This window comes from Meriones unguiculatus, chromosome 10 (genome assembly GCF_030254825.1).
Source record: "Meriones unguiculatus strain TT.TT164.6M chromosome 10, Bangor_MerUng_6.1, whole genome shotgun sequence".
NCBI lineage: Eukaryota > Metazoa > Chordata > Mammalia > Rodentia > Muridae > Meriones > Meriones unguiculatus.
In genome coordinates, this window is record NC_083358.1 from 102,317,348 (window position 1) to 102,343,178 (window position 25,831).

The following is a 25,831-nucleotide window of genomic DNA, read 5'->3' on the forward strand; positions in this document are numbered from 1 at the left end:
TCTTTATCAATTTTAATGGTGTCTACAGTTTTTCTTCTCCTGTGGAAACAAAGGCAAAACCTCTTCCCCAAAGTAACACATATCCTGGGTTCCATTCTGAAGTCAACACATCTTTAAAACATACAGCTTGAGTTAATTCAAGCAGTTTTTTTTTCTATTATCCAATGTCTCTCTGCAGCTCTTGTTCCCTTCTCATTAGTGCCTAAAAATTTAAACTTAATAAAGCACTGTGTAATCCATCTCCAGGGGCCTTTAATACCCCTTGCTGTTCATTAAGCATATCTTTTAAGGTGTGATTAGATCTTTCTATAACTGCTTGTCCTGTAGGATTGTGTGGTATACCTGTAATATGCTTTATGTTGTAATATAAAAAAAAAACTGTTTCATTTTATTAGATACACGCTGAAGCATTGTCAGTGTTAACTTATACAGGTACCCCTATATTAGCCATAACTTCTAATAAATGTTTAATTACAAAATCAGCCTTTTCAGAACTTAAAGCAGTTGCCCATTGAAATCCTGAAGATGAAGCTGGGCATGGTGGTGCATGCCTTTGATCCCAGCACTCTGGAGGCAGAGGCAGGTGGATCTCTGTGAGTTCCAGGCCAGCCTGATCTACAAAGCAAGTCCAGGACAGCCAAGGCCACACAGAAAAACCCTGTCTCAAAAAAAAAAAAAAAAAAAAAAAAAAAAAAAAAAAAAAGAAAGAAAGAAAGAAAGAGAAAGAGAAAAGAAAGAAAAAAGACAATTGTCCAGGACAGCCAGAGATACACAGAAAAACCCTGTCTTGAAAAACAAAAACAAACAAACAAACAGAAATCCTGAATATGTATCTATGGTGTGGTGCATGTACTTTAAAATTTCAAACTATGCAAGATGAAACACATCCATTTGCCAAATTTCATTTCTTTGGCTACTTTGTGGGTTACTTCCTGAAAGTAATGGAGTTTGATTATACAAAAATATGTAGGACATTGCATTATAATTTCCTTAGCTTGTTGCCAAGTGATAGTAAAATCTTTCTTCAAACCTTTGCTGTGAACATGGTTATTATGAAATCTGAGGCTTCTAGCACATTTCCTATGAACAGCTGATCAATTTCATCATTACCTTGTGCTAGAAGGCCTGGTAGACTCGTATAGCATCTGATGTGTGTTATATACACTGAATGATTTCTATTTCTAATTACTTGTTGTAGTTGAATAAATAGTAAAGTTAATTCTGAATCATCTGGAATAACTTCAACAGTTTTCATATGTTAAACAACTCTGCATCTAGTGAGTCAGTAACTATATGAAGGGATTCATGAAAATTACATAATGCCCTAAGAATGGCATACAACTCTGATTTTTTAACTGAATCGTAAAGGCTCTCAGCCATTTTATTTATTTTTCCTGACTTATAACCTGCCTTTCCAGATTTATTTGCATCAGTATAAAATGCAGATGGTCCAGAAATTGATGTCCCTTTTACCATGAGGGAGAATCCAATTAGTTCTTTTTATAAATGGAAGTCTCTTGATTTTGGAATATTTGTTGTTAATCTCTCCCAAAAAATTACTGCAAGCTCTTTGCCAGTGTTCATTTTCTGCCCATAATGAGGCAATTTCAGCATTAGTAAAGGGTACCACAATTTCTGCTGGGTCTATTTCTGCTAATTGATGAAGTCTCATTTTTCCTTTCAGAATCAGTTCAGAAATCTTTTTACATAAGTCTTTAATATTTTACACTGTTTATGTGCTAAAACTACCCATTCTAAGATACTATCTTCTTTCTGCATAATAATTTCCATGGGAAGGGCTGGAGAGATGGCTCAGTAATTAAGAGCACTGTCTGCTTGCTCTTCTAGAGGTCCTGAATTCAATTCTGGACAACCACATGGTGGCTCACAACCATCTATAATGGAATCTGATGCCCTCTTCTGGCATGCAGGTGTACATGCAGATAGAGTACTCATATGTAAAATAAATAAATAAATCTTAAAAAAAATAGGATTATGTGCTCTCTTTGGCAGCACATATACGAAAATTGGAATGATAGAGAAAAGATTAGCACAGCCCCTGTGCAAGGGTGACATGCAAATTCGTGAAATGTTCAACATTTTTCCATGTATGAAGAGGACCTAGACCCCCCTGCTCAGATATTGCTGATAGGCAGCTCAGTCTCCATGTGGGTACCCTAGTAAGGGGAGCAGGGGCTGTCTTTGACATTGATTCTATTGCCTGATCTTGCTCACTTCCCCCTGAGGGTGGGAGGACCTTGCCAGACCACAGAGGAAGAGGATGCAGGCAGTCCTAATGAGACTTGATTGATAGGCTGGGGTCAGATAGTAGGGCTCCCCTTTTCTGAGAAATAGGGGAGGAGAATAGGGGGAAGAGGGAGGATTTAAAGCTGCTTCATAACATAGTGCTAAGGTGTGATGATCAAATTCAAACTGTCTTTGTAAATCAGCATATTGACCTTCACCTCGTAACTGATGATGGGAAATATCAATACCTCTGGCCTGATTTCATTGTTCTACGGCCTTCAATTCCTCTTTCCACCATGATTGCCTTTGTAACTGAGGACCAGGTTCCAATATTGCTGTTGCCAGACCTTTCTAGTCTTGGGGGATGTTAGGGTCTGAGAATCTCTGAGGAAAGACCCCAGACTCAGATAGTATGCAATAGCAAAGAGTGTTTATTCTGCAAAAACTCCAGCATGCGGAGGTCACCAGATTCAAGAAATGGTGATCCACAAGCAAGCACATAGGCTCAATTTGAAGGCAATTAGGGAATTTCCCAGTGGAAAATTCCCAGTGGTGAGGTAACCTTTACATTGATTGGCTGGTGGTGAGCTAAGGGATATAGGAGAGTTCATGATTGGATGTGTGCTCAGGGACTTTCCAGGTCCGGTATTGAGCCATTGTCATCTGACTTGAACCGTATGTTGAGGTTTAAGGTGATTGGTTGCCTGATGTCAGGCCAGATGTTGAAGTTTAGACTGATTGATTGCTCTCAGTCAGGGGTTTTTACTGAGGCTTTCCAGGAACTGTCTGAGAAACAGAAACTCAAACCTAGTTAAGGCTGAGTTCAAATGAAGCTTGTCCTGGAGTCAGATTAGCTAGATTGGAGTCAAGCTGCGCCAGATCCTGTAATTAGGGCTTCTCAGAGGATAATTCTGTTCTGAGTTGCCCATGAATTTATAATCTGCTTCACATAGGGTAAAATGAATACCACAGGAGAAAATTGCTTCCTTAAATCTCTTCAAATTTAACATATCCATTTAAATTCATTATAACCTTGGGGGTGCCTATCATCTTCTGGTGGGTCTTGTATAGTAACTGGATAAACTAAGGTTGGTTTCCAACAACCTTGACTGACCTCTTTCAGTTTTATTTTGTAGTGGTGTGGTAGGCTCTTGTCTAAATTCCTCTGTGTCTCAGAATTTTCCCTATTCTCATAGGTCTTTCTAAAGCTTGCCTAAATTCCTCTGTCTGTGTCTAAGTATTTTTCTTATTATAGTTTATAAGTCTTTCTAATTTTCCTTCTAAGGTTTGTACCTTGTCAATCCATTTTTCATGTTTTTCTTTTTCCTGTATTTCCAAAGATTTTTTTCTTTGAGTGGATACAGAAAACCCTTATGACTATTAATAAAAAGTATAAAATACCAAAATGATAATAATCATAATTGATATTCAGTCAATTTCAGTTTATTTAGCTTTTTGTTTACTGCTCCTATTTTTAAGCCATCTGAAGTAGCACTAAACAGGGTCCTAGAGCCTGCTATTATGATACTTCCCATCCGTAACTTTTTTTAAATTTTTATTTTTTATATTAATTACAGTTTATTCACTTTGTATCCCAGCTGTAGCTCCCTCCCTCCTCTTCTCCCATTCCCAGGCTCCCTCCCTCATCTCCTCCTATGCCCCTCATCCTTAACTCTTTAATTGAGTACTTCCAGATGACTTTCCAAATCTGATAGCTTCTTAGTTTGTCCAAAGTGAAGTGATCTCTCTGTCAATGGGGTCTTGCCACTTATTGGAGTGCCAAAATATTGTTATAGATAATGAAAATCCCAACCATTCGATTTTGCCAATAAGACTCAGGAGCCAGATGCTGGGGTAAAAATGTCCTAGCTCAGAAAAGCAGAGAAAGCACCTAGCTAGCTGATCTTCCTGCTCAGCCCACATCATAGGAGGAAAAGGCCTACTAGCTTACCTGACAGCCCAGGAGGAAAAAGCCCAAATGCTAAAAGCCAAAGAGCTAAAGAGCTAAAAGCTAAAGGATAAAGAGCTGAAACACTCCTTTTTTTTCACCATGCCTTAAACACTCCTCTCTCAGTCTGCCTTACTGTTTAATCCCTGTCAGCTGGTTTCTTGCTCTACCTCTTGACCTAGGGTTAACTTTATTAAATCCTGTGTACAGAAAGCTCTTAGAATAAAGGTGTGTGCTAGTGCTGAACCACAATATAATCACCTGTTTACTACAAACAGAAAGTTCTTGGATTAAAGGTGTGTGTTAGGGTTGAACCACACCAAAGAAAAGACAGGTTTTTACAGTTCACAATTTACAGGTTCATAATGGGATCAAACATCCTACAACAAACATTTTTAAGGATTTGCTTTATATTATGTATGTAGGTATTTTGTGTACATTTGTATCTGCCCACCACATGTGAACAGAACCCATGAAGGCCAGACAAGCATGTTTGATTTCTGTTCCTTTCCTTCCTTTCTTATTTTTTTCCTCAGGCCAGGATTTCTCTGTGTAGCCAAGGACTCGCTCTGTAGACCAGGCTGGCTTCAAGCTCACAGAGATCCACCTGCCTCTCCCTCCCAGAATGCTGGGATTATAGGTGTGTGCCACTACGACAGACTGGGGTGCTTTTCTTAGGACTGGAATTACAGACAGCTGTGAGGCTCTATGGGAGTGCTGGGACTTGAATCTGGAGCCTCTGAAAGAACAATCAGCACTTTAACCTCTAGGCCCCTCACCAGCCCTTTTTATTATTTTTTAAATTATCATTTTAATGTGTGTGTGTGTAGGTTGGAGGACAACTTTTGGACAAGCGTCTTTACCCATTTAAGCACCTTGACAGCACCTTTTTCTTTTTAGTGATAAGTTTGATTACATTTTGAAAACTCACCAAGAAGCAGCATAAAATTTTCCCTTTCTGAGTTGGCACACAACTGTAATCCCAGCACTCGAGAGGCTGAGGCAAGAGGCTTGTACATTTAAGGCCAGCCTGAACTATGCTGAAGGATTAAGACCAACCTGGGCTATGACACCCTGTCCCAAGCAATGCCAGACAGATGACTCTGTGGCTTAGAGCACTGGCTGCTCTTCCAGAGGACCCAGATTTGATTCCCAGCCCCTCCATGGAGATCCACACTGCCTGTAACTCCGGTCCCAGGGGATCCAAGACCCTATTCTGACCACCCTGGGTACGGTTCATCTGTGATGAACAGACATATACCTAGACAAAACACCTACACATAAAATAAAAGGAAATTAAATTAAAATGAAAAAAAATTAAGCTAAGAAAAAAAATTATTATTATTTTGCCATACTGGCCTGGGGAAGCTAGAAGAAAGATACCCAAGCACCTTCATGAGTGCCGCTAAGATAGATGAATGTGTGCTGGAGAGATGGGAAAGATGCATACGTGGTAGAGAAATGAAAGAAAAAGTGAAGCTGAGGGCTTTGTATACTGTGGAGAAAGGTGGAACTGGAGACTCAATGGCAGTGAGGAACAGGCAGATCTGAGGAGGCCATGGTGAGGTCCTGGCCCAGGCTGCCAAGAGCTATGTCGAGTCTCTGGTCCTGCTGCAGCTGGGGTTTGTGTTGATGTCTTGGGCCCAAGTTACCACAAAAGGCCAAGCGATGTCTTGGTTGCCACCAGACACTATGTGGTTATCCGAGGGCTGTGCACGTGGAGTGTGTGCTGATCTGAATGGCCTGCGCTGCCACCTGAGGCCTCGGGAACATCTGGGCCCAGGCTGCCGCAGGGGTCATGTCAGGGTCCATGGTTCTGTGACAGCTGGGGGTCTTTGTTGATGTTCCAGGCTTATGTTACCACCAAAGGCCATGCAGATGTCCCGGTCTGACTCCTGCCTGAAGCAGCCTGCCCCTTGCCTGGGCAGCATGGTAGAGCTGGGGTCCTAATGGTGGCTGGGGTTCTGGTGAGCTGCCCCGGGGTGGTGTGGGTGAGGGAGATGCCCACCCTCCAAACCCCTCTCCACCAGAGGCAGGTCGATGAGCTGCCCCTGACCCAGGTCATGAGAGCAGGAGAGGAGAGCTGTCCCGCCCCTCACTGACTGCAGCACTAGGGAGAAGAGGCCCTGTACCTCCTCTGGGCAGCACAGTAGAGCCAGCCCCCAAGGACGCGAGAGCAGGAGGGCTGGCCCTGCGCCTTGCCAACTCTGGCGCCGAGTGAGCTAGCAGGGGCAGTGCCGGAGGGCTCGCCTCGCTGCAGGCCCAGGTGAGCTGGCGGGCTGATCATGTCAGCTCTCTCCCAGGCCCAGATCCAGGGCTTGGAGTTGGCCCACACCAACATCTACCCCGTCTATGATCTGCTGAAGTGTGTGAAAAGGCAGATCCATGACACAGGCCAACGACAGGATGAGGATGAGGGTGAGGATCCAGTATTGATGGTGTAGCAGAAGCCAGAGGCCTCAAACCAGATCAAAGATCAACGACTCATTGCAATGAATATTTTCAAGTAAAGATGCATGGACAAAAGGTTATAATGTGGGGCACACTGTGACATGCTATAGCTTTTTCTTGGTGGGGGAGGGTTTTGGGACAGGGTTTCTCTGTGTAGCCCTGGCTGGCCTGTACTCAATTTGTAGACCATGCTGGCCTTGAATTCACAGAGATCTGTCTGCTTCTGCCTCCCTGAGTGCTGGGAGTATAGACAAGTGCCACTGCACCCAGGTAAGTGTTTTTCATTCTATTTTATTTTATTTTATTATTTTATTTTATTTTATTTGGGGGGGGGTTTGCAAGGGCAGAGGGCAGATACAAAGGGACAGAGAGATGAGCAAGATTAGGGTGCATGATATGAAATTAACAAAGAATCAATACAAAGATTTTAAAAATTAACAGCTTAGGAGAGCAGCTACATATAAAACAGTATGATTTTGTAGAAATGTAAAAAAAAAAAAAAAAAAAAAAGCCAAACAAAGGAAAAATGAAGGGAATACTTGAATGTGCATTTTAAAAACCAAACAAAGCCAGGTGGTGGTGGTGCATGCCTTTAATCCCAGCACTTGGGAGGCAGAGGCAGGTAGATCCCTGAGATTGAGGCCATTCTGGTCTACAGAGTCAGTTCCCCAGGACAGCCAGGCCTAAACAGAGAAACTGTCTCAAAAAACAAAACAAAACAAAACAACAACAAATTGCTGGGCGTTGTGGTGCATGCCTGTAGTCCTAGCATTCAGGGAGGCAGAAGCAGGTGAATTTTTGTGAGTTTGAGGCCAGCTTGTTCTACAAAGTGAGTCAAGGACAGCAAGGTTACCCAGAAAAACCCTATCTCGAAACAAACAAACAAACAAAAACCACAAACAATATAGGCAAGTAAACACTGGAAACTATGCTAAGCCTCATCAGACATCAGGGATGTATTTGTTTTGGGGTAATTTTCGGCTTACAGAGGACTTAGTTATAGCAACAGGAAGATATAAGGAACATTTCAACCAGCTCCTCCTATGTTCCTTTATGTGATAAAAGAACATTTTTCAAAATTGGGCAATTAACCTTGACAGAATAATAGTATCAATCAACTGCAAAATCCACCTGGATTTTACCAACGTTTTCTTGAATTCCCCTTTTCTTTCTCAGAATCAAATTTAGGACTGTGCATTGCCCTTATCCACAGTCCTCAGTCTTTCCCATTTTTATCTCTGTCTTCGGTATAGTATGTGTGTGTATGTGAGTGTGTCTTTACTGGCATACTGCACATGCGTGTGGGTGTTCCTTGGAGGCCAGAGGTGTCAGATGCATTGGATCTGGAGTTACAATTGATTGTGAGCTGTCCAATGTGGGTGTTGGAATCAAGCTTGGGTCCATGTTTTCCCCGACAGCTGAGTGACCTCCCAGCCCTCTCTCTGTCTTTACTTCTTTGGAAGAATGTCAGTCATCTATTTTGTTACTGTCCCCCAATTTTGTTTTGTCTAATATTTCCTCTTGATGAGATGGAGATCATGTATGATGATTCCATATCACACAATGACCTCTGATCTGTATTAGGCCCCACATACGAAGGTGGTTCTGTGTTATAATGGAGCCAAACAATTCCTGTTGCCTAGGGATGTCACAGGTAGTGGATTTGTGGGGAGGTGCATTAGTCATGCCTTTTTGATGTCACTCATGTGGAGAAACCTGCAGTGCCAGTCCTGAAAGAGCACAGCACATACAATTATGTGGAGTGCATAACTGATAATGAAAACAAATGATTGTTACCAGCTCATGTAGTAATCTATACTTTTTGAACATTGGCATACTCTTATTTGTACAAAATTTATTGTAAACTAGTATGGCCTGTTGCATGGGCAGCAGCTTCACACTTCTTGTTTTTCCTGAGTCTCTCACCAGTATTGAGAAGCTACCATGAGTCGTTACTGAAGTTAGGGCCAATGCCCCAGCTCCTGGTAGTCGCTCCAGACTGGGCTCTCACACCAGTCCCAGAAAGCCACCTAGAGAGGAGCAGATCGTGGTCCAGTGCTCGGCACCCAGGACCTGACCTGGAATCCCCAGAACCTGCAGAGTAAAGCCAGGGGAGGGATCAACACAGCTGTAACCCGGCTTTTCTGTGGAGAGCTTCGAGGTGGAGATGGAGAAACCTCGGAGGCTCATGAGCCAGCTAGCCTGGTATACAGAGGAGGAAACAAGAGACTGCTGCTACCAAGGTGGAAGACGAGGAAGACCAAGGCTGTCCTCACCTCCACATGCGCACCGGTGGCATGCAAGTGCCTGCTGCCCTCACACACATGAATATACACACATACACTCAAAACCTTTCTCTTTATTTCCAGATTCTAATGCATCTTTTATTAATAAAAACTATACAGCCTTTCTTTTCTAGTATCTTTGCTATCAGTTTTTTTTTTTTTTCTCTTTGAAGAGAGAGGAGCACTGGGGACTGCAGGAAAGCAGCAGCTTCATTCACAGCACACGCAAAGAAAGGCTACTCAGAAAGTGTGTTGAAAGGAGTAGACTCTTCACCTGGGCCCCTAAGGTAGCTACGAGCAGGATAAAACCTGAGCACCACTGCCTTCATTTTTTTAAAGAAATTTTTTTTAAATGTATGAGCGTGTCTGTGTGTATGTATGTACATCACCTGAGGAGACTGAACAAGGCATTGGCTTTTCTGTAACTGGTGTTACAGTTGCTAGCCACCATGTGGGGACTGTGAACTGAATTTAGGTCCTCTGTAACAGCATCAGGCATCTTAACCACTGAGCCCTCTCTCCAGCCCTACCTCATGATGATGATGATTATTATTATTTATAGTGACAATTCTGGAATTTTGGTTTCTTTAAAAACACAGAAACATTTTAAGATTGTTTTCATCTTAATCCCAGGTGTGGGGATATGGGGCTGCTTTGGATTGTCCTCAGCAGCTGACTATGATTTATCATGTGCTCTAGCAGAGGCATGGTTTTGCCAGCTGCAGATAGTTTCTGTGATTGTGTGACTTTGGAATTCTGGGAACTTTTCAGAGGGTACATAAATGCTAGAGGCCCCACTAGGTGGGGTTAGTGGCTGTTGGTCTTTCAGAGGGGTTGGCTGCAGTTAGTGGGCGTACTCAGAGAAGAAACACAAAGAAATTTGAGCTCTCTCTCTCCTTTCTCCTACTCTCTCTCCTATCTAGTGATAGGGGGTGAAACTTGGGGTAGGGAGATAATGGGTGGCAGAAGTAGAACCCACAATGTAGCAAAGACCAGCTACAAATCATCATCACCATCATCAGTTTTTCAAGAAAGGGTTTCTCTGTGTAGCACTGACTGTCCTGGAACTCACCATGTAGACCAAGTTGGCCTTGTGAATTGATTCACAGAGATCTGCCTGCCTCTGCCTCCCAAGTTCTGGGATTAAAGGCTAGTACCAACACAGCTCAACTTCTTGTAAAGAGTACTTACCGTTTTAAAAGATTTATTTTATTTTTAGTCTGTTCTAGCAAAGAGACAGTACTATAAAGACTTTTCTATGTGTTTGTGTATGTGTGTGTGTAGGTGGGGAGAGGAATTTGAAATCAATGGGGTTCTAGGCTGCTAAACTGTCTTCTGTGCTTGCCTGACTCAGATCTGTCTTCAAAGCTCTTGCAACAATTTTAAGGCTCTACAGAGACGAGAACAAAAGTAAGAGTGGGGTTTCCATGGTAGTCTAGGCCAACTGGCCTTGGTCTACTCCAAAGTTGCTTTCTTGGAATCAGGTATGCAAAGCTATGTTGGTGCCAAGAAAGACTCTGTTGCTTAGAGGCGGTTTCAGTCCTTTGTTTTAAGGTGTTTGTTAATCAAGCCTCAAGTTTCTGGGACCCAAGGTAACTGTCAAAGAGACAACCATGAGGGTTCGGAAACCACATAGTATCAGAAATAAAATGCAATTAATAGTGTCTATGATAAAATGGAATTAATCTAGGTTAGTGACTGGGCCCCTCCTTTCAGTCTCCACTGCTCCCGGGAGTATACACCTATAATCCAAATATTTGTGAGGTTGAGGCAGGAAAGCTTGAATTCAAGGCCAGCCTGGGCTTCACAGGGAGATACGGTCTCCAAAAAGCACAATTGGCTAGGCATGGTGACACCTGCCTTTAATTCCAGCATCAGGAGGCAGAATTAGGCAGATCTGGTGAGATCAAGGACCTCCTGGTCCACATACAGAGTTTCGGCTTCAGCCCAGCCTACGCTACCTGGTAAGACTGTCTAAAAAGGGGGCGGGGGAATGAGGTCAATTGTACCTTGCTACTGCTAAGGTACAATTTCATTTCCTTAAAAAAATATTTTTATTTTATTTTATGTGCACTGGTGTTTTGCCTACATGTATGTCTATGTGAGGGTGTATGAGATTCCTTCAAACTGGAGTTAGACAGTTGTGAATTGCCATATGGGTTCTGGGAATTGAACCTGGGTGCTCTTAACCACTCAGTCCCCCATACAATTTCATTTCTGTGAAGGTGGGAGTACAGTGAGAGAGAGGTTCTGTTACATAGCTATTGACTTAAACCATCTAGGCTAAATACACTTCATGGTGTTTGTACAATAACTAACTCATCCAACTGTTTTTTAACACCATCTCCCCTTATTCAGTGGCTTATGACTACATCTGGAGGAAGACTACAGAGGTGATATCCTCATTACAACATATCTGGTCTAGAAGGTACTTAAATGTATTACTGTATTAATTAACTAAGGTGTTAATTAATGTGTTAATTAAATGTATACTTAAGTGTTTTGCCTAAATCTTTTGGTATGTCAGGTTTCTCCATCATAAAGTTACTATATTTTTCCTTTATAACTAAAGATTGGTGGTGGGAAATAGAATATTGTCTCCCACCCCACCCCCATGCTAAATCCATCCTTATCTAGAACCTTAGCGCTTAGCCAGGCACAGTGGTACAGCACTGAGGGAGGCAGAGGCAAGCAGATCTCTGTGAGTTTAAGGCCAGCCTGGTCTAGAAAGCAAGTCCAGACAGCCAAGGCTATACAGAGAAACTGTCTCAAAAAAAAAAAAAAAACAAAAAACCCAAAAAACAAACAACCAAACAAAAAACCCAAACCAAACAAAAATACAAAATTAAAAAACAACACAAAACCAAAAAAACTCAAAAAAACAGGACCTTAGACCTTGATTTGATTTGTGTTATTGTATGTGTAAACAAGATTCATATTGGATTAGGGTGGCCCTAAACCCAGTTCTACTGACTTCAGAAAATTTTATTTATGCTTAAAATAATATTTTAAATTTTTTGACAATACATACATGTGTCTTGATTGTACTCACGGCCAACTGCTCCCCCCAGTCCCCTGAAATCCCACCTTCCTGGCCTCCTACTCTCACGTTTTTTGTTGTTGTTTTTTTTTTTTTTTAAATAACCCACTAAGCCTAATTCCTGCTGTCTATATGTGTGAGTGTGGGGCCATCCACAGGAACATGGGCTACCTGACAGCCCGTGGAGAAAAATAACGTCACCTCTTTCCACAGTGTCTACTTCTCCAGCTAGGGATCTGTTGGTGAGACCCTCAGTCAACCATGCAGAAATGCTGGCTCATTTGATTCGCAGGCCTCGTGTGGGTAATCAAAGCTGCTGTGAGTTCAGACACAACAGCCTTATCACTTCCAGAAGGCACCACCTCGCAGCACTCCTTCCGGTCTTTGTCACTTGCAGCCTTCCGACCGGCTTTGCTGTAATGTCCCCGAGACTTGGAAGAGGTGGGATAGATGTCCTACCTCAGGCTGAGCACTCAAAGGTCATTTATTCTCACCACTCCAGTCAGTCGTGAGACTGTACTAAATGATGCTCACTGCAAAAAGCAGCTTCTTTCTCTTGCTGCGATACAACAGCATGACCAAGAGAGCAACTTGGAGAGTCCATCACCAAGTGAAGTCAGGGCAGGGATTAAGTGGAGACCACAGAGGAATACTGTTTATTGGCTTGCTTCCCAATGTAATTTCCAGTATCACCTACCTGCCTAGGGGTGACACTGCCTACACAATCATTAATCTAGAAAATGCCACACAGGCTTGCCTGCAAGCTAACTGGATAAAAGGCACTTTCCTCCTAAGGAACTCCAAGTTGACAAAACAACAACAACAACAAAATCTCACAAAGCTCCTCTGCTGAGACCGAGAGCAGCACTAACCTGTGTGGACAAACATCCAGACAACTAGTCAAACTGCTGGGAGTATGGATCTGCTGCCGACATAGTGGCCCAGTGCTCAGAAAATAAGCATACATCTCTACCACCTTTTCCAAGGCTCAAGGAACATCTCAGGAAGTGGAAATAATGTACGAGCTAGAAGAAGAGGGGAAGCGTTGAAGAATCTTGTCTCCAGGCACGCAAGGGTGACACGGGCACAACTTCCTGAGGACATAAAAGCAGTTAGTGATTGCCAAAGTGGGAGTGGGGAGAGGCCACTCTTCTTTCGTTGTAACCGGCAGTTAAGTTGTCCATGTCCTGTATCTACACACAACTCACTGGTTCATCAGCTATCCTTGAGCAGAATCCTTCCTTTGGAGTGGACGCCCCAAGAAAAGCCGCACAACAAAAGTTAGAAGTGCTGGCGCTGCAGCTGGGTTAGGAGAACTCTGAAGCTTCCGTTTCCTTTTCACCAGGCTTGGAGAGCGACAGGAGATAAACCACTACTCTGTTTAGAGACTAGTACTCCTTGGTACACCCGATAGCCCACAAGAGACGCCTAGAGAAATAACGACAAAGTATGAAGTAGCAAATGTGGTTAATGTGGGATAGTTGGGGAATTAAGTCAATAGTAGATAACTTGCAAAACGTACTTTATTATAGCTTATTTCTCTGTGTGTATATGTATGCACGTGTGTCTGTGTGTGCATGTTGCATGCTGGGCACATGTTTAGCACGAAGCTGCAATCTCACATATAGTGTTTTTTTAATGACATATAGTATTTCTTAAATGTTTTATATTCACACAATGAAACGTACAGCACTGAAAAAATGACAGCTATCCACAACAAAATGAATTTTATAGATACACCAAGTGAAAACAATTCCATTCTCTAGATCATTATATACAGTATGAAGCCATTTCTATAAAGTTCATAAAGGAACAAAACTGAAAAAGTAGGTCACCTAAGGGGTACACATACATTTTAAGTATTTTTGTCTGTGATTAAAGCTATTGAAAAAGAAGAGAAGGAGCGGGGAGAAGCAGGAACCCAAGAAAACAGGAGAAAAATCTTGGTTTAAAGATTGTATTTCGAGCCAGGCATGGTGGCACACACCTGTAATTCCAGCACTCAGGGAGGTAGAGGGAAGCAGTCTCTAAGTTCTAGACCAGCCTGGTCTACAAAGCAAGTCCAGGCCAGCCAGGGCTACACAGAGAAACCCTGTCTTGAAAATAATACCTATCCCTCCCAAATATACACACACACACACACACGTTTTTGAGACAGGATCTCACTGTGTAACCATAACTTGAGACACGATTATGTAGACCAGGCTGGCCTCTGAACTCTAGAGATCGCCTGCTGCTAGCTCCACTCGGAGTGCTGGGATTAAAGGTGTGGGCTACCTCACATGGCTGGCACTGGTACTGGCTGGTTTTGCTTCTGTGGTGCTGGGGACTGAACCAGGACTCTGTGTATCCTACGCAAGCATTTGTCCCAGCACTGGTGTGATTCAGTTCTTAAATTAGGGAGTGAATGCATGATAATGTATCTGCATGCCATCTTACCTTGTATAAATGTCCAGTATTACATAAAATTTAAGCTGCAAAAATAACAAAGCACTGATAAAATTTATATGTGCATAGTTGTTTAAAAATATATGTTCTTGGAAGCTAGAGAGATGGCTCAGTGGTTAAGAGGACTGTTTGCTCTTCTAGAGGTCATGCATTCAAGTCCCAGCAACCACATGGTGGCTCACAAACATCTATAACGTGATCTGATGTCCTCTTCTTGGATGCAGGTGTGCATGCAGATAGAGGACTCATATACAATAAATAAATAAATCTTAAAAATTTATGTTCCTAATGAGTTTTCTTAGTTATAGGTAATTCAGGGTAATTTTAATAAAAATGACTTTATTAAAAGTATTTCTCAAGCTATCTTGGGCAGCCAGGAAATGAGAATTAGAGGTTTGTGTCCAATGCTATTAGAGGATGTTTGCAGCACAGATCTGTCTCAACTGCAGACACTGAAGCTTACAAAACTGACCCATTTTTGCTGCTCTTCTATGGATCTGAATGTAGCAGCCAGTGTTGCTGGTACCCAGGTTCAGAGGTTTCTGTGTGGTTCCCTGCTTTGCCATATCACTAACTTTGAAATCCAAGGCAGCTGAATCTTCCCTAGCTGCAAGGGAGGCTGGGAAACGTGTATCTGGTATTTCCAGATTCTTTAGGAAAGCGGAAGGCTCTGACACATTAGGCAAGGGAATCCTTCCCAAGGTAGGGGTAGGATACTGGACAGTCAGTAAACAAATGACAGTGTCCACTACAGGCCACTTTCTTGGTGACTCAACGTAAGCATCCCTACAGCTAATAATTTAAACTTGCTAAAAAGTCTATTTAAGGTAAAGTGGTTTAATGGAAAAATCAGGTATTAATCAGGTATCAATGTTACTTCTCTTTGCTAAGAAAATACTGATTTGATTTGGCACAGCTGTGTACCTAGACTTCTTTGCAATTAGACACGTCTACTTAATAATAAGTGAGGCAAATATGGACAGAATTCCATTTAGAAATTCTGGAAACTTGATTTTCCCATGTATCTCCAGGGCAGGCAATTTCCTACAGCAGTAATCTCCAATGATGAGAGAATAGCATGACAGAGGAAAGCCAGCATGCTAAGAGAAAACACTCCTTTTCCCTCCATGGTGAGGACCGTTCATACGCATGGCAGTCTAGGAAACACACAACGGCGCATTCTCACTAGGTGACGCTACTAAATTGAATTCATGGTGTTTCTTTTGCCCTGTTAATTAGAACAGACTCCTCCAATCAAGATCCATGAGCTCCACAAAGTATTTGCGTAGCTGGTGTTAACTTGGTGCTCGAGAAATGTACCGAAGAGTGCCCGGTGTGAATGTTGCCGCCGTATAACTAAGAACAAACATTGGTCAGTATCCGATACAGAAAGGCCCTCAGTACCAGCTAGCAATCACTGGAGAACTATCTGGATTTCGCTTCTGCAGCTGTTTTGTAAGTCTCTTCCTAGCCACCTGTTCACTGCTGGAGTCTCAACTTTAAACAGTCCTTTCAGTTCCCTACACTCAGATTTTTCATACCGCATTATAACTATATGCACATTTTGTTTTGTTTTTTTGAGATAGGGTCTTATATCTGAGGCTGGTTTTGAACCTGCTATGTGGCCAAGGATGACTCTGAATTCCTGATTTTCCTGTCTTTGCCTCCAGGTTCTGGGATTACAGGCAGGTGCCACTACACCCAGTTTCTCTGATGCTGAGTAAAGTCTGGCGCTGTCAACGCTAGCAAGTGCCACACAGCTCTGCCATACCCCAAACCTCATGTGTACTCTTGCTTGGTTCCCTTTACTGTACTTTTCTTTTTAGAGTCTGTTTATTAATTCTTGTTCAACTTGTGTAACTCCTACTGAAGTGCTCTACATAGACCAAAACACGTAACTTATTTGTTGTTTGCGGGCAGGAGGTCAGAACGTAATTTGCAGGAGGTGATTTTCACCTACCTCTATGTGGGTTCTGGGGACTGAACTCAGACTACCCAGCTTCCAGGTAAGCACTTTCACCCACGGAGCCAGCGCCCTGGCCCTAACAGACACCGTCTTAAAATATACATTTCAGATTCCATCCATAAAATTCTATTTCAGTAGGTGAGTGAACCACATGTTAAGGGACATGAAAACATATATGGTACTTCTGCAATGAACAGCTTTCACGTGCTATTTGAAGGTTATACTGCTGAATATATTGTGTTAACTGCCAACTGCTTATGAAATCCATGTTGTGCTCTTTGACAAGGTTGCTATATACGTGAATATGTGCAAACGATCTATAACTTTCTTCTTCCTTTTTTTTTTTGAGAGAGGGTCTCCTTGTGTATTCCTGGAACTCACTCCGTAGACCAGGCTGGCCTCCAATTCACGGAGATCCACCTGCCTCAGCCTCCCTAGGGCTAGGATTAATGGAGAGCACCGCCACTGCCCAGCTGCACTTTAATTAGACTCATTACTCAGGGAAATCTTCTCAAAAAAGGTTTTTATTAGCAAAGATAATCTTATACTAAAATTGTATACATTAAATTCTTCCATCCACTCCAAGATATTAACATCTGTACACAGGGTGTGAAGAAGCATTCCTCCTCCGTTCAATACAGAAACTCTGTAATACCCTCACAGCAGTTCAGACCAGGCAGAATTTCCATGACACAGGGCACTGAACGCTCACTCAACCCCGGGACTAAAATGAAGAGATCCCTCTGGTAGCTAAGAGTAAAGAGCTGGGTAATGAGCACTAGGGGAACAGAAGGCAGACACAGGGGCGCTGTGCACACTGCTGAAACAGTCTGACAATGCTATCATTTTCAATGAGACCTGCTGTGACAGCTGACAAGTGGTGAAGGACACCTGCCCCTGAATGGGCCTGCACAGTACATGTTGGGCACTTAGAGGATACTGCAAGACCATCAGCTGGGGTAAACATTGGGAAATGAAATAAGATGCTTTAATTTATGGGAGAAGGTATTTCTCAAACTTGCTGAAGGAAATCTGACAAGTCCTAAGACAGCACATACCTGCTCATTAACGTCCACTACTCCAATCGACATCTATCAGTATTACTGGGCTCAGATGGCCTCAGAATATCTGGATAGACTTTGTTGCTTCAGCTGGAATTAGTTCTTTGGACCACACAAAAGAAGCTTTATGATACATAAAACGCTAGCAAACAGCTTTTTAAATACATCTTTCCTATGTGGTATAGTGCTTAGGATTGGCAAATATTGACAGGTTTAAGATTATTTCAGCCATTTTGGGAAAACAAATAGTGTAAATGGATTTATAAATTTGAAATACGAGTAAGCCAAGACAGGGGAAGGAGTTGACAAGGGAATAGAACGCTCCTGCACCCAAATCTCAGCATTAGTCTCAGTTCTTAAATGCCTGCAAGTCACAGGAAACGTGCTGACTTCCTGTGGGTAATAAAAGTGCTTCCATGTAAAACCTAGAGAGATGTAGAGACAGCAAACAACTGCTGCCAGTGATTAAACCATCTAAGCAGTGCTCTTCGTCACCATCACAGCTATGTGTTGATCACCTAGTGGGACACCGTGCCTACAAACTATGATGTGGGGAACTCTAGGTTACGCTCTTCACCGCAGGCCGCTACCGAAGCTGAAGATTCCCGAGTCAGAAAAAGTGAAAAAGCTGACTACTTGATCAAATAAATAAAAGCCGCTTTTGGCATTTAAATCAAGTGTATGTGTATAGTCATGTGCAGCTGTCCATGATGGACCCAGTTCCCTCAGCATTCTCTGAATGACCGTGTCATCCCTGCGGGGAGGAGAAACAACCCAAACCCAGCTTACCTGTTTTCAAGTGTATTTCTGGGCACTAGTAATATTCTCCCAAATTAAGAGTAAAGGCACCTGATCACCAAGTGCCAACTCCTAGCACCAGAGAGAATCAGAACCCCACGTACGAGTGACATAACCCGGAGAGTCTGCTTGTCTGCTTTTGGGAAATCATGTTACTTTCATAAGTGGAGAAAAAAATTTCCAGGCTTACACCAAACATGTATTTTTAAAAAGTTAAAGCTCTTAATTCTTAGAAGTAAAATTTATAATCCTATATAAAATAAAATCACTGGTGTATAATAAAATGTTCATAGTTTCAGAGATGTGAAAAACAAAAATGAACTGAAAACAACAGTTTATATAAATTAGGTCCCAGAGTGAAAACTAAACAGTCTCTGACAAAGGAAGGGCGAGACTTGTCTGTTCTCACGAATACACCCCAAACTGGTTTGTGGATGATGAGTAGAAAGCCGCAATTCTATACTGCCAGCCCATACCTTTAACCAACACCAAATCAAGCCTGTGGCAAGTCACTGGAGCAGACACTTGCTCAATGGAGAGGAAATCGCTTCTCTCCATGCCGGGTAATCTGCAGTGAGAGGCCAGAGTTCAGTTACTTGATGGGCTGAGGAGCAGAAGCTATGGAACTTTCCCGTCCAACCTGAAGAGACTCGCTGCTGATGGACAATAGTTCTCGAAGTTCCTTATTTTCAAGCTGGGGAAAAAGATATTTCTTGTATTTTAACTGTTAAACTGTGTCAGAACATATTATTTTGGTCCAGAAAGAAGTAAAAACCTTTTTTAACTTAACATTTTTATTGATTATTTGGAAATTTCACATGGTGCACCCCAATCCCATTCACTGCCCACTCCTCACACCCCTACCAAACAGAAGAAAAAAACCACCAACTCCAATTTGTGTTGCCCATATACTCACTGGAGCATTGGCACACTCCCAATGGCCAGCCCCTTAAAGAGAACTGAGTCCGTGGGATGCTGGTGCGCACACCTGTAATCCCAGCTCTCTGGGAAGCAGAGGCAGGCGGATCTCTGAGTTCCAGGCCAGCAAACTGAGTCCTTCCCCTATCCAACCCCCATCAGAAGCCATCAGCTGTGAAGAACTTCACTTTAGCATTCTCATGACAGGGTAAAAATATGTTTAAAGAATTAAATAATTAAAAATTTGGTTTTGGAGACAAAGTCTTACTGAGTGGACTTTGCTGGCCTAGAAACTGATGTGCAGACCAAGTTAGCCTTACACTAACAGATATCTGTCCATCTCCACCTCCAGAATACTGAGATTAGAGTCATGCACCACCACACCTGGACCATAAATGACCACCATTTTTTTTTCTCTTTAGATTTATTTTTAATTAGTTTACATGTGTGAATGTTTTGCTTCCATGTACGTCTGTGTACCACATGCATGCCTGGTACCCTGAAAGGTCAGAAGAGGATACTGGATGTCCTAGGTCTACAGTTACATAGTTGTGAGTCACTGCTTTGTGGGTGCTAGGAATCAAACCCAGGTCCTCTGTAAGAGACACAAGTGCTCCGAAACACTGAGCCATCTCTCTGATCTGAATTTAACTACTAATTCTGACACTTAACACTTATCATTTCCTTTGATTTCTATCAAGATAGGACAAGTTACACTCCAACCTTTATCCTCTCTGTAGAAAATTCTCTTCTGTTTTGAGATAGGGTCTCAGGTAGGGGATGGAGGCTGGCTTGGAACTCCTGACCCTTCTGCTTCTATCTGCTTGGATAACAGGTGTGTGCCACCATGTCCAGCTCTTTAGAGGACATCCTGATAAAGTACAGCATTTCTAGCTTCATCAACAGGTTGAACAGCATAATCAGCAAATGCTCTATCATATAAACCGCTTCTCTCAGTGCTCTTGATCCATTTTTACTTTATGTGTGTGTGTGTGTTCTGCTTGCACCTATGTAAGTGTACCATCTGAGTGCCTGGTGCCCTGGAAGGCCAGAAGTGGGCATCAGATCCCCTGGAACTGAAATAAATGACAGTGAGCCACCATGTGGCTGCTGGGAACTGGGTCCTCTGCAAGAGCACTAAGTGCTCTCAACTTCTGGGCTTTTCTTCAGTCTCAGTATTCTGAATCACTCCTCCAGCACTTACATAGTTTCGTACTATGTTCTTCCCTTACTAGATATGGATAGGGACCTTACCTTTTCCTGTCTGGAATTTCTCTAAGAGCCCATGATAGCACTTGAAAAGCAGTCAAACCTTCAAACCACTTGCTGAAGTGTATTCTCTTCATATTTTTACACTCATACACATAAAATAACATTAAAAATAAAGCCTCATGGGTTTGCTCATGTTGTTATTTTATTATTATTTACTTTTTTGTTTTTGAGACAGGGTTTCTCTGTGTAGCCGTGGCTGTCCTGGACTCACGCTGTAGACCAGGCTGGCCTCGAACTCAGAGAACCTTTGCCTCCCAAGTGCTGGGATTAAAGGTGTATGCCACCACTGCCCAGCATTTACTAGTTATTTTCTGTGTGTTTGCATGTATATGTATATATACATTCATACATACATGCATGGTACATGATTGCCTGATATCCTTTGAGGTCAGAAAAGGGCATCAGATCTCCTGGAACTAGAGTCTACGAAGGCTGTGAGTGGCCATGTAAGTGCTGGAAATTAAACTCAAGTTCCCCCAAGGACAGCAAGTGTTCTTGATTGCTGAGCCATCTTTCTAGTCCCTTTTAAGTTTTGTTTGTTTTTTAGACAGTGCTGTATACAACAGAGGCTAGTCTTGAACTTACTAAGTACCCCCTAACTCTAACTCTTAGGTTCTGTGATTGTAGGTGTATATAATCACACCTAGTTTATGAAGTGTTAGGGACCCAACCCAATGCCTCATGAATGCTAAGTAAGCACTCTATTTTTTTAACGACAGGGTTTCTTCATGTACCCTTGGCTTTTCTGAACTTGCTTTGTAGACCAGGCTGGTCTCAAACTCAGAGATCTGCCTGCCTCTGCCTCCTGAGTGCTGGGATTAAAGGCATATGGCACTAATGCCCAGTTTCCTGACCATCAATTTTTTTTATTAAATTTTAATTTTTATATTAATTAGTTTATTCACTTTGTATCCCAGCTGTAGCCCCCCCCCCCATTCCATCCCTTATCTTCTCCTATGCCCCTCTCCAAGTCCACTGATAAAGGAAGTTCTCCTCCCCTTCTATCTGACCCTACCTTATCAGGTCTCATCAGGAATGGCAGCATTGTCCTCCTCTGGCAAGACTGCTCCCCATTCAGAGGGAGGTGATCAAAGAGCCTGCCACTGAGTTTATGTCAGAGACAGTCCCTGTTCTCCTTACTAGGGTATCCCCTTGGAGACTGAGCTGCCAAGGACTACAGCTGAGCAGGGGTTCTAGGTTATATCCATGAACCCTTGGTTGGTCCTTGGTTGGAGTATCAGTCTCAGAAAAGACCCCTGTGCCCAGATTTTTTGGTTGTGTTGCTCTCCTTGTAGAGCTCCTGTCCTTTCTAGGACTGACCATCAAATTTAGCTTTTATCTACCTGACTTCCTATTAAGGCACATGAAGAAGTTCAGCTTATATATAACCTTTTCCTCTTTCTCTCTCTGCTGTTTAAATATACATACATACATATATATATGTGTGTGTATATGTGTGTGTGTGTGTATACACACACTAATATCAACTGAGTTCTGCCCCTGGTTGCACAATTGACATTTCCATTGATTGCTGCTAACATTTATTTATTTTCCTGAAAAGGGCATAAAGGAGAAATTGAAATTCTAAATCATTAGGATACAGAGAACACCAATACTATTAACTGAGGCGCACAAGAGGCTGAGGCAGGGCAATTTTGAGCTCTCAGCCCATCAGGCCACACTCTGAGGAGAAACCACCTCTCCTCTCTCCTTTTTTGAGACATTCTCATAAAAAGAAAAACATTAATACACTGTAGTGATAGGACAGTGGTGAAATACTCTGAGACCCTATAAAAACTGCTCGAAAACTGAGCTTAACAAAATCCATGAGAGACAGAAAAAAAAAAAAGCTGACCTTCAAACAGCACCGCCTTACCTCTAGTTGAGCTAGTTTTTCCTGAATCTTACAAAACTGGTTATCATCCACTTGAACTGCTTTCCTCATCACTTCTCCCATTTCACAGATTCTATCAATCTGACTCTCAATTTCCTGTGAAAATAAGATGGAAAAAAAGTTTCCAGTTATAAAGACCACGAAAAGCATGTGCATTATGAATTTTTAATCTAGTAAAAGCCTTGAGAAATAAAAATGAACTGGGAGTGGTTCATTTAGTACATGCTACAAAAATTACACTGCAATTACACTATATTTTGTGCCATAACAATATAAACCTGTATTTCAAATAATTTCCATTTTCAAAAAAGCATTTGATATCCAGGTGCCAGGTACCATACCATAGCACATACTTGTAATACTAGTCCTTGGAAGGCCGAGGAAGGAGGATTAGTAGTTAAGAGGTAAAAAACAACAACAAAACAACCCAAACCAACCAACCATTAAAAAAAAAAAAAAGTAACAAAACAGACAACTCAAATATTTAGGTATTTAAAACATTCAAATATTTAAAACATTCTAGATGGGTATGGTGGCGCATGCCAGAAATCCCAGTAGCTGGGGAGGTAGAGGCAGGCAGATCTCTGTGAGTTCCAGGCCAGCCTGGTCTACAAAGCAAGTCCAGGATAGCCAGGGCTACACAGAGAAACCCTGTACCAAAAAACAAACCAAACCAAAGATTCCAGTTCCCTATAACTTCTAAGTCAGTAAAATGTATCCAATGGAAGGGAAGATGAAATGTAGTGCATCTTTCATTGCAGTAAATGGTAGCTTCCAATTAATAACTATAGATTAAAATGTAAAACATGCAAATATATAACAACAAACAAACAAGATCCTCCCTACCCCCATAACACAGTGAGTAATTTAATGACGTCAGTGACTGCTTGCTGTGTGGAAGATATGGATAAAACTGAACTCATGCCCTTATAGCTACAAAACCTATGGTTTGGTAGACTCTACAATAATCAGCTAAGTATTCACTGACTGCCTTTAACACTAGCTGGTATTAGGCTTGGTAAGTAGTTTGCTATGTAGCCCAGGTTGGCCAACAACTCTAATCTTCCTGTCTCAGGTTAAAAAGAGATCTTATTGAGGGAGGGAGAGAGGTAACTTGAAAACACTGAAAAAGATGTGAGAAGCCCCTTATCCTCGTCTTTTATTCATATCTTCACAAAGCCACAGCCAAATACAGAGTGAACGTGAAATTGCACAGAAAGAGGAACATGCTTTTCTGCAAACAAAACAACACTTCACAATTTCAGTTCGGCTTATTTAGCATTGATTTATCGTGTTTCTTACTGCAGAGTGAGACTGGTGAGCTTTCAGAACTGGTTCAGCATCCACTGCTTTTTTAGCAACCATTAACTGTAACATCTGTTTCCGGTACTTGCTCATGATGAGTTCCAAAGCATCCTGGTGTTCCTCCAAGGAAACCCACAGCTCTAGCAAGAAAGCAAACATCTGGGCAATGACATCTATGACAGGTCTCAAGGCAAACCTCCTAACAGCTGGAGCATTCCTGATGCCTGATGGGCTGCTGTGAACCTAAAGTTGGAAGTCAGTATTCAGCCCCACAGAAGTGAACAGTGAAGGGCACTAGGGCTTGGCAGAAATAAGACAGGAAGTGTAACCACAACACATGGATTTGAAATCAGTTTCCTAACTTACTCGCTTAAGACTCAGAAGCAAAATGAGCCCATTAAAAGAAAAAGTCGCTACAGTTTGTTGATTTCTGGGCGAACCCCTGAGGGTACATGTGAGGCCAGAGAACCGTTTCAGCAGTCAGTTCTCTCCTTGTACCATGTGGGTCCTTGGAATGGAAGTCAGGTCCTCAGGCTTGGCTCTTCAGGCTGCCTTGCTGCTGTCATGACCTGCTGGGCTGTCTTGCAGGTACCTGTGAACCTGCTTCTTCACTGAATTTGTGTAAATACTTGGATTCTCTACTTCAAAAGGATGACAGGAGAATATGGTGGAATGACAGCCGAAAAAGGTCTCTGTGAGACAACATACTGTTATCATTAACAACCCTAACAATATATATTTTGGGGACAAAGTTCTAGCCTTCCATCTTCCACAGGAACATTAAAAAAAAAAATCGACCTTATTTTTAGTGTTCACGTTAATATTGGAATGTTACATTTTGAGACTACAGACTTTAGTGATAAAAAACTCCAAGTGGTATGTGATCCCCAACCCCAGCCATATAACAATTCAATTCTACCAAACACCTCTTTCAGAGACATCCATCAGGAGACTAAAAAAGAGTAATCTAACAGAATACCCTCTTAAGCATTGAGCTAGATATAGATGAGATGTGCACTCTTGTGATCTGTGCAGGCACTTGTGTAAGATCGTCCAAAGTATTAGCAAAAAAAAAAAAAAAAAAAAAAAAAAAAAAAAAAAAAATTCTCAGCGCTCACTGCACATACACACCACTCACACACAGAGGAGGGGCCTGACTGACCTCTGTTTTCCTGCTGCAAGTCTCTAATCTGGGTATTCTCTTGAGACAGCAGAATGTGAGGTTTATATTTAGACATGTCCTTCACGTCGGATGCATCCTCTTGATACTGGACAGAGAGACAGACTAAGTCGCTGCAAAAACAGAAGCAGGCGCAGCGGAGACAGCTGCACGGTCCCACCCACCGCCCCGCGCCGGAAGCTCTCCCGCCCGCCCTGCCCTCCGGACCACGGTAAATCAGGCCGCCACCCAGCCACCCGATGCCCGCAGCGCCCACTCCGGGGTGCAGCCCGGCCGACCTGCTCGGGCTGCACGGCGCCCGCCTCCCGCATCGCCGCCACCCGCCGGTGCAGCGCGGCCGACTGGTCCACCAGCGACTCGGCCGCCGCATCGTGTTCGCGCAGCCGCTCCAGCAGCGTCTTGGCGTCCGTCAGGATCTTCTCGATCGTGCAGCTCATAGCGGCCGAGGAGGCCCGCCCGGCCCGCTAGCCTAGGCGATTCGTTCCGCCCTGCCCCAGCCCTGGCCCGGCGGATCGCGTCACTTCCGGGCACGCTCCGAAGGCGCCCTGTCAGCCCCGTCGGCGCCTGCGCAGTGGTGGATTCCCGTGCCCTCAGGTTCGCCGCAGCGTTTCTAGGGTGGAGCAGCAGAGGTCGGGTGTGTGCCGCAACCTCACGTTGTTGCTTCTGTCCCGGTCTCAGTTCCACTTTTCTTATGGTTTTGGTTGATGGGGTTTGTTATTCAGTCATGGGGTTTCAACAGATTGATGAGACAAACACCCATCTCCCCCAACAAGTAGTAAAATGCACCGGAACCCCTTCCTCTTCTCTTCCTTCCTCTGTGTCCTTCCCAGTTCGTTCCTATCCCTTCTTCCCTCCCTTGTCTTCTAAAGGTGAACAGTGTCCGGGAATGACACGAGGTTGTCCTTTGACCTCCACATCCACCCCTGCACCAGTGAGCCCGGTGGCACACACCTTTAATTCCAGCACCCAGGGAGGCAGAGGCAGGTGGATCTTTGTGAGTTAAGGCCAGCCTGGTCTA

The 25,831-nt window shown here is 42.9% G+C and overlaps 1 protein-coding gene, 1 long non-coding RNA gene and 1 other non-coding gene across 3 annotated transcripts; 2 read left to right on the top strand and 1 right to left on the bottom strand.

The window, feature by feature from the left end:
• The first annotated feature begins 1,997 nt into the window (after window positions 1-1,997).
• On the top strand, window positions 1,998-2,104 carry LOC132646124 (U6 spliceosomal RNA). The gene has a single exon (XR_009584255.1). It is a non-coding gene; the product is annotated as a U6 spliceosomal RNA (small nuclear RNA).
• Window positions 2,105-14,965: 12,861 nt separating this feature from the next.
• LOC132656948 (uncharacterized) lies at window positions 14,966-18,049 on the top strand. Its single transcript, XR_009594788.1, has 2 exons — window positions 14,966-15,874; window positions 16,090-18,049. It is a non-coding gene; the product is annotated as an uncharacterized LOC132656948 (long non-coding RNA).
• On the bottom strand, window positions 16,892-25,337 carry Sike1 (suppressor of IKBKE 1). Its single transcript, XM_021653353.2, has 5 exons — window positions 25,092-25,337; window positions 24,796-24,901; window positions 23,631-23,773; window positions 22,311-22,424; window positions 16,892-18,938 (listed from the first exon to the last, which is right to left on the bottom strand). Exons 1-5 carry the CDS (start codon window positions 25,248-25,250, stop codon window positions 18,837-18,839), a joined length of 624 nt encoding a protein of 207 aa, XP_021509028.1. The 5' UTR covers window positions 25,251-25,337; the 3' UTR covers window positions 16,892-18,836.
• Between the last annotated feature and the right edge of the window lie 494 nt (window positions 25,338-25,831).

Coding starts and splice junctions, on each gene's coding strand:
- Sike1 (XM_021653353.2), bottom strand. CDS start 25,250: ATGAGCTGCACGATCGAGAAGATCCTGACGGACGCCAAGACGCTGCTG. Junction 24,902..25,091: donor GCGCCGTGCAGCCCGAGCAG/GTCGGCCGGGCT, acceptor CTCTCTGTCCAG/TATCAAGAGGATGCATCCGA. Junction 22,425..23,630: donor CTCACCAGTCTCACTCTGCA/GTAAGAAACACG, acceptor TTATTTTCACAG/GAAATTGAGAGTCAGATTGA.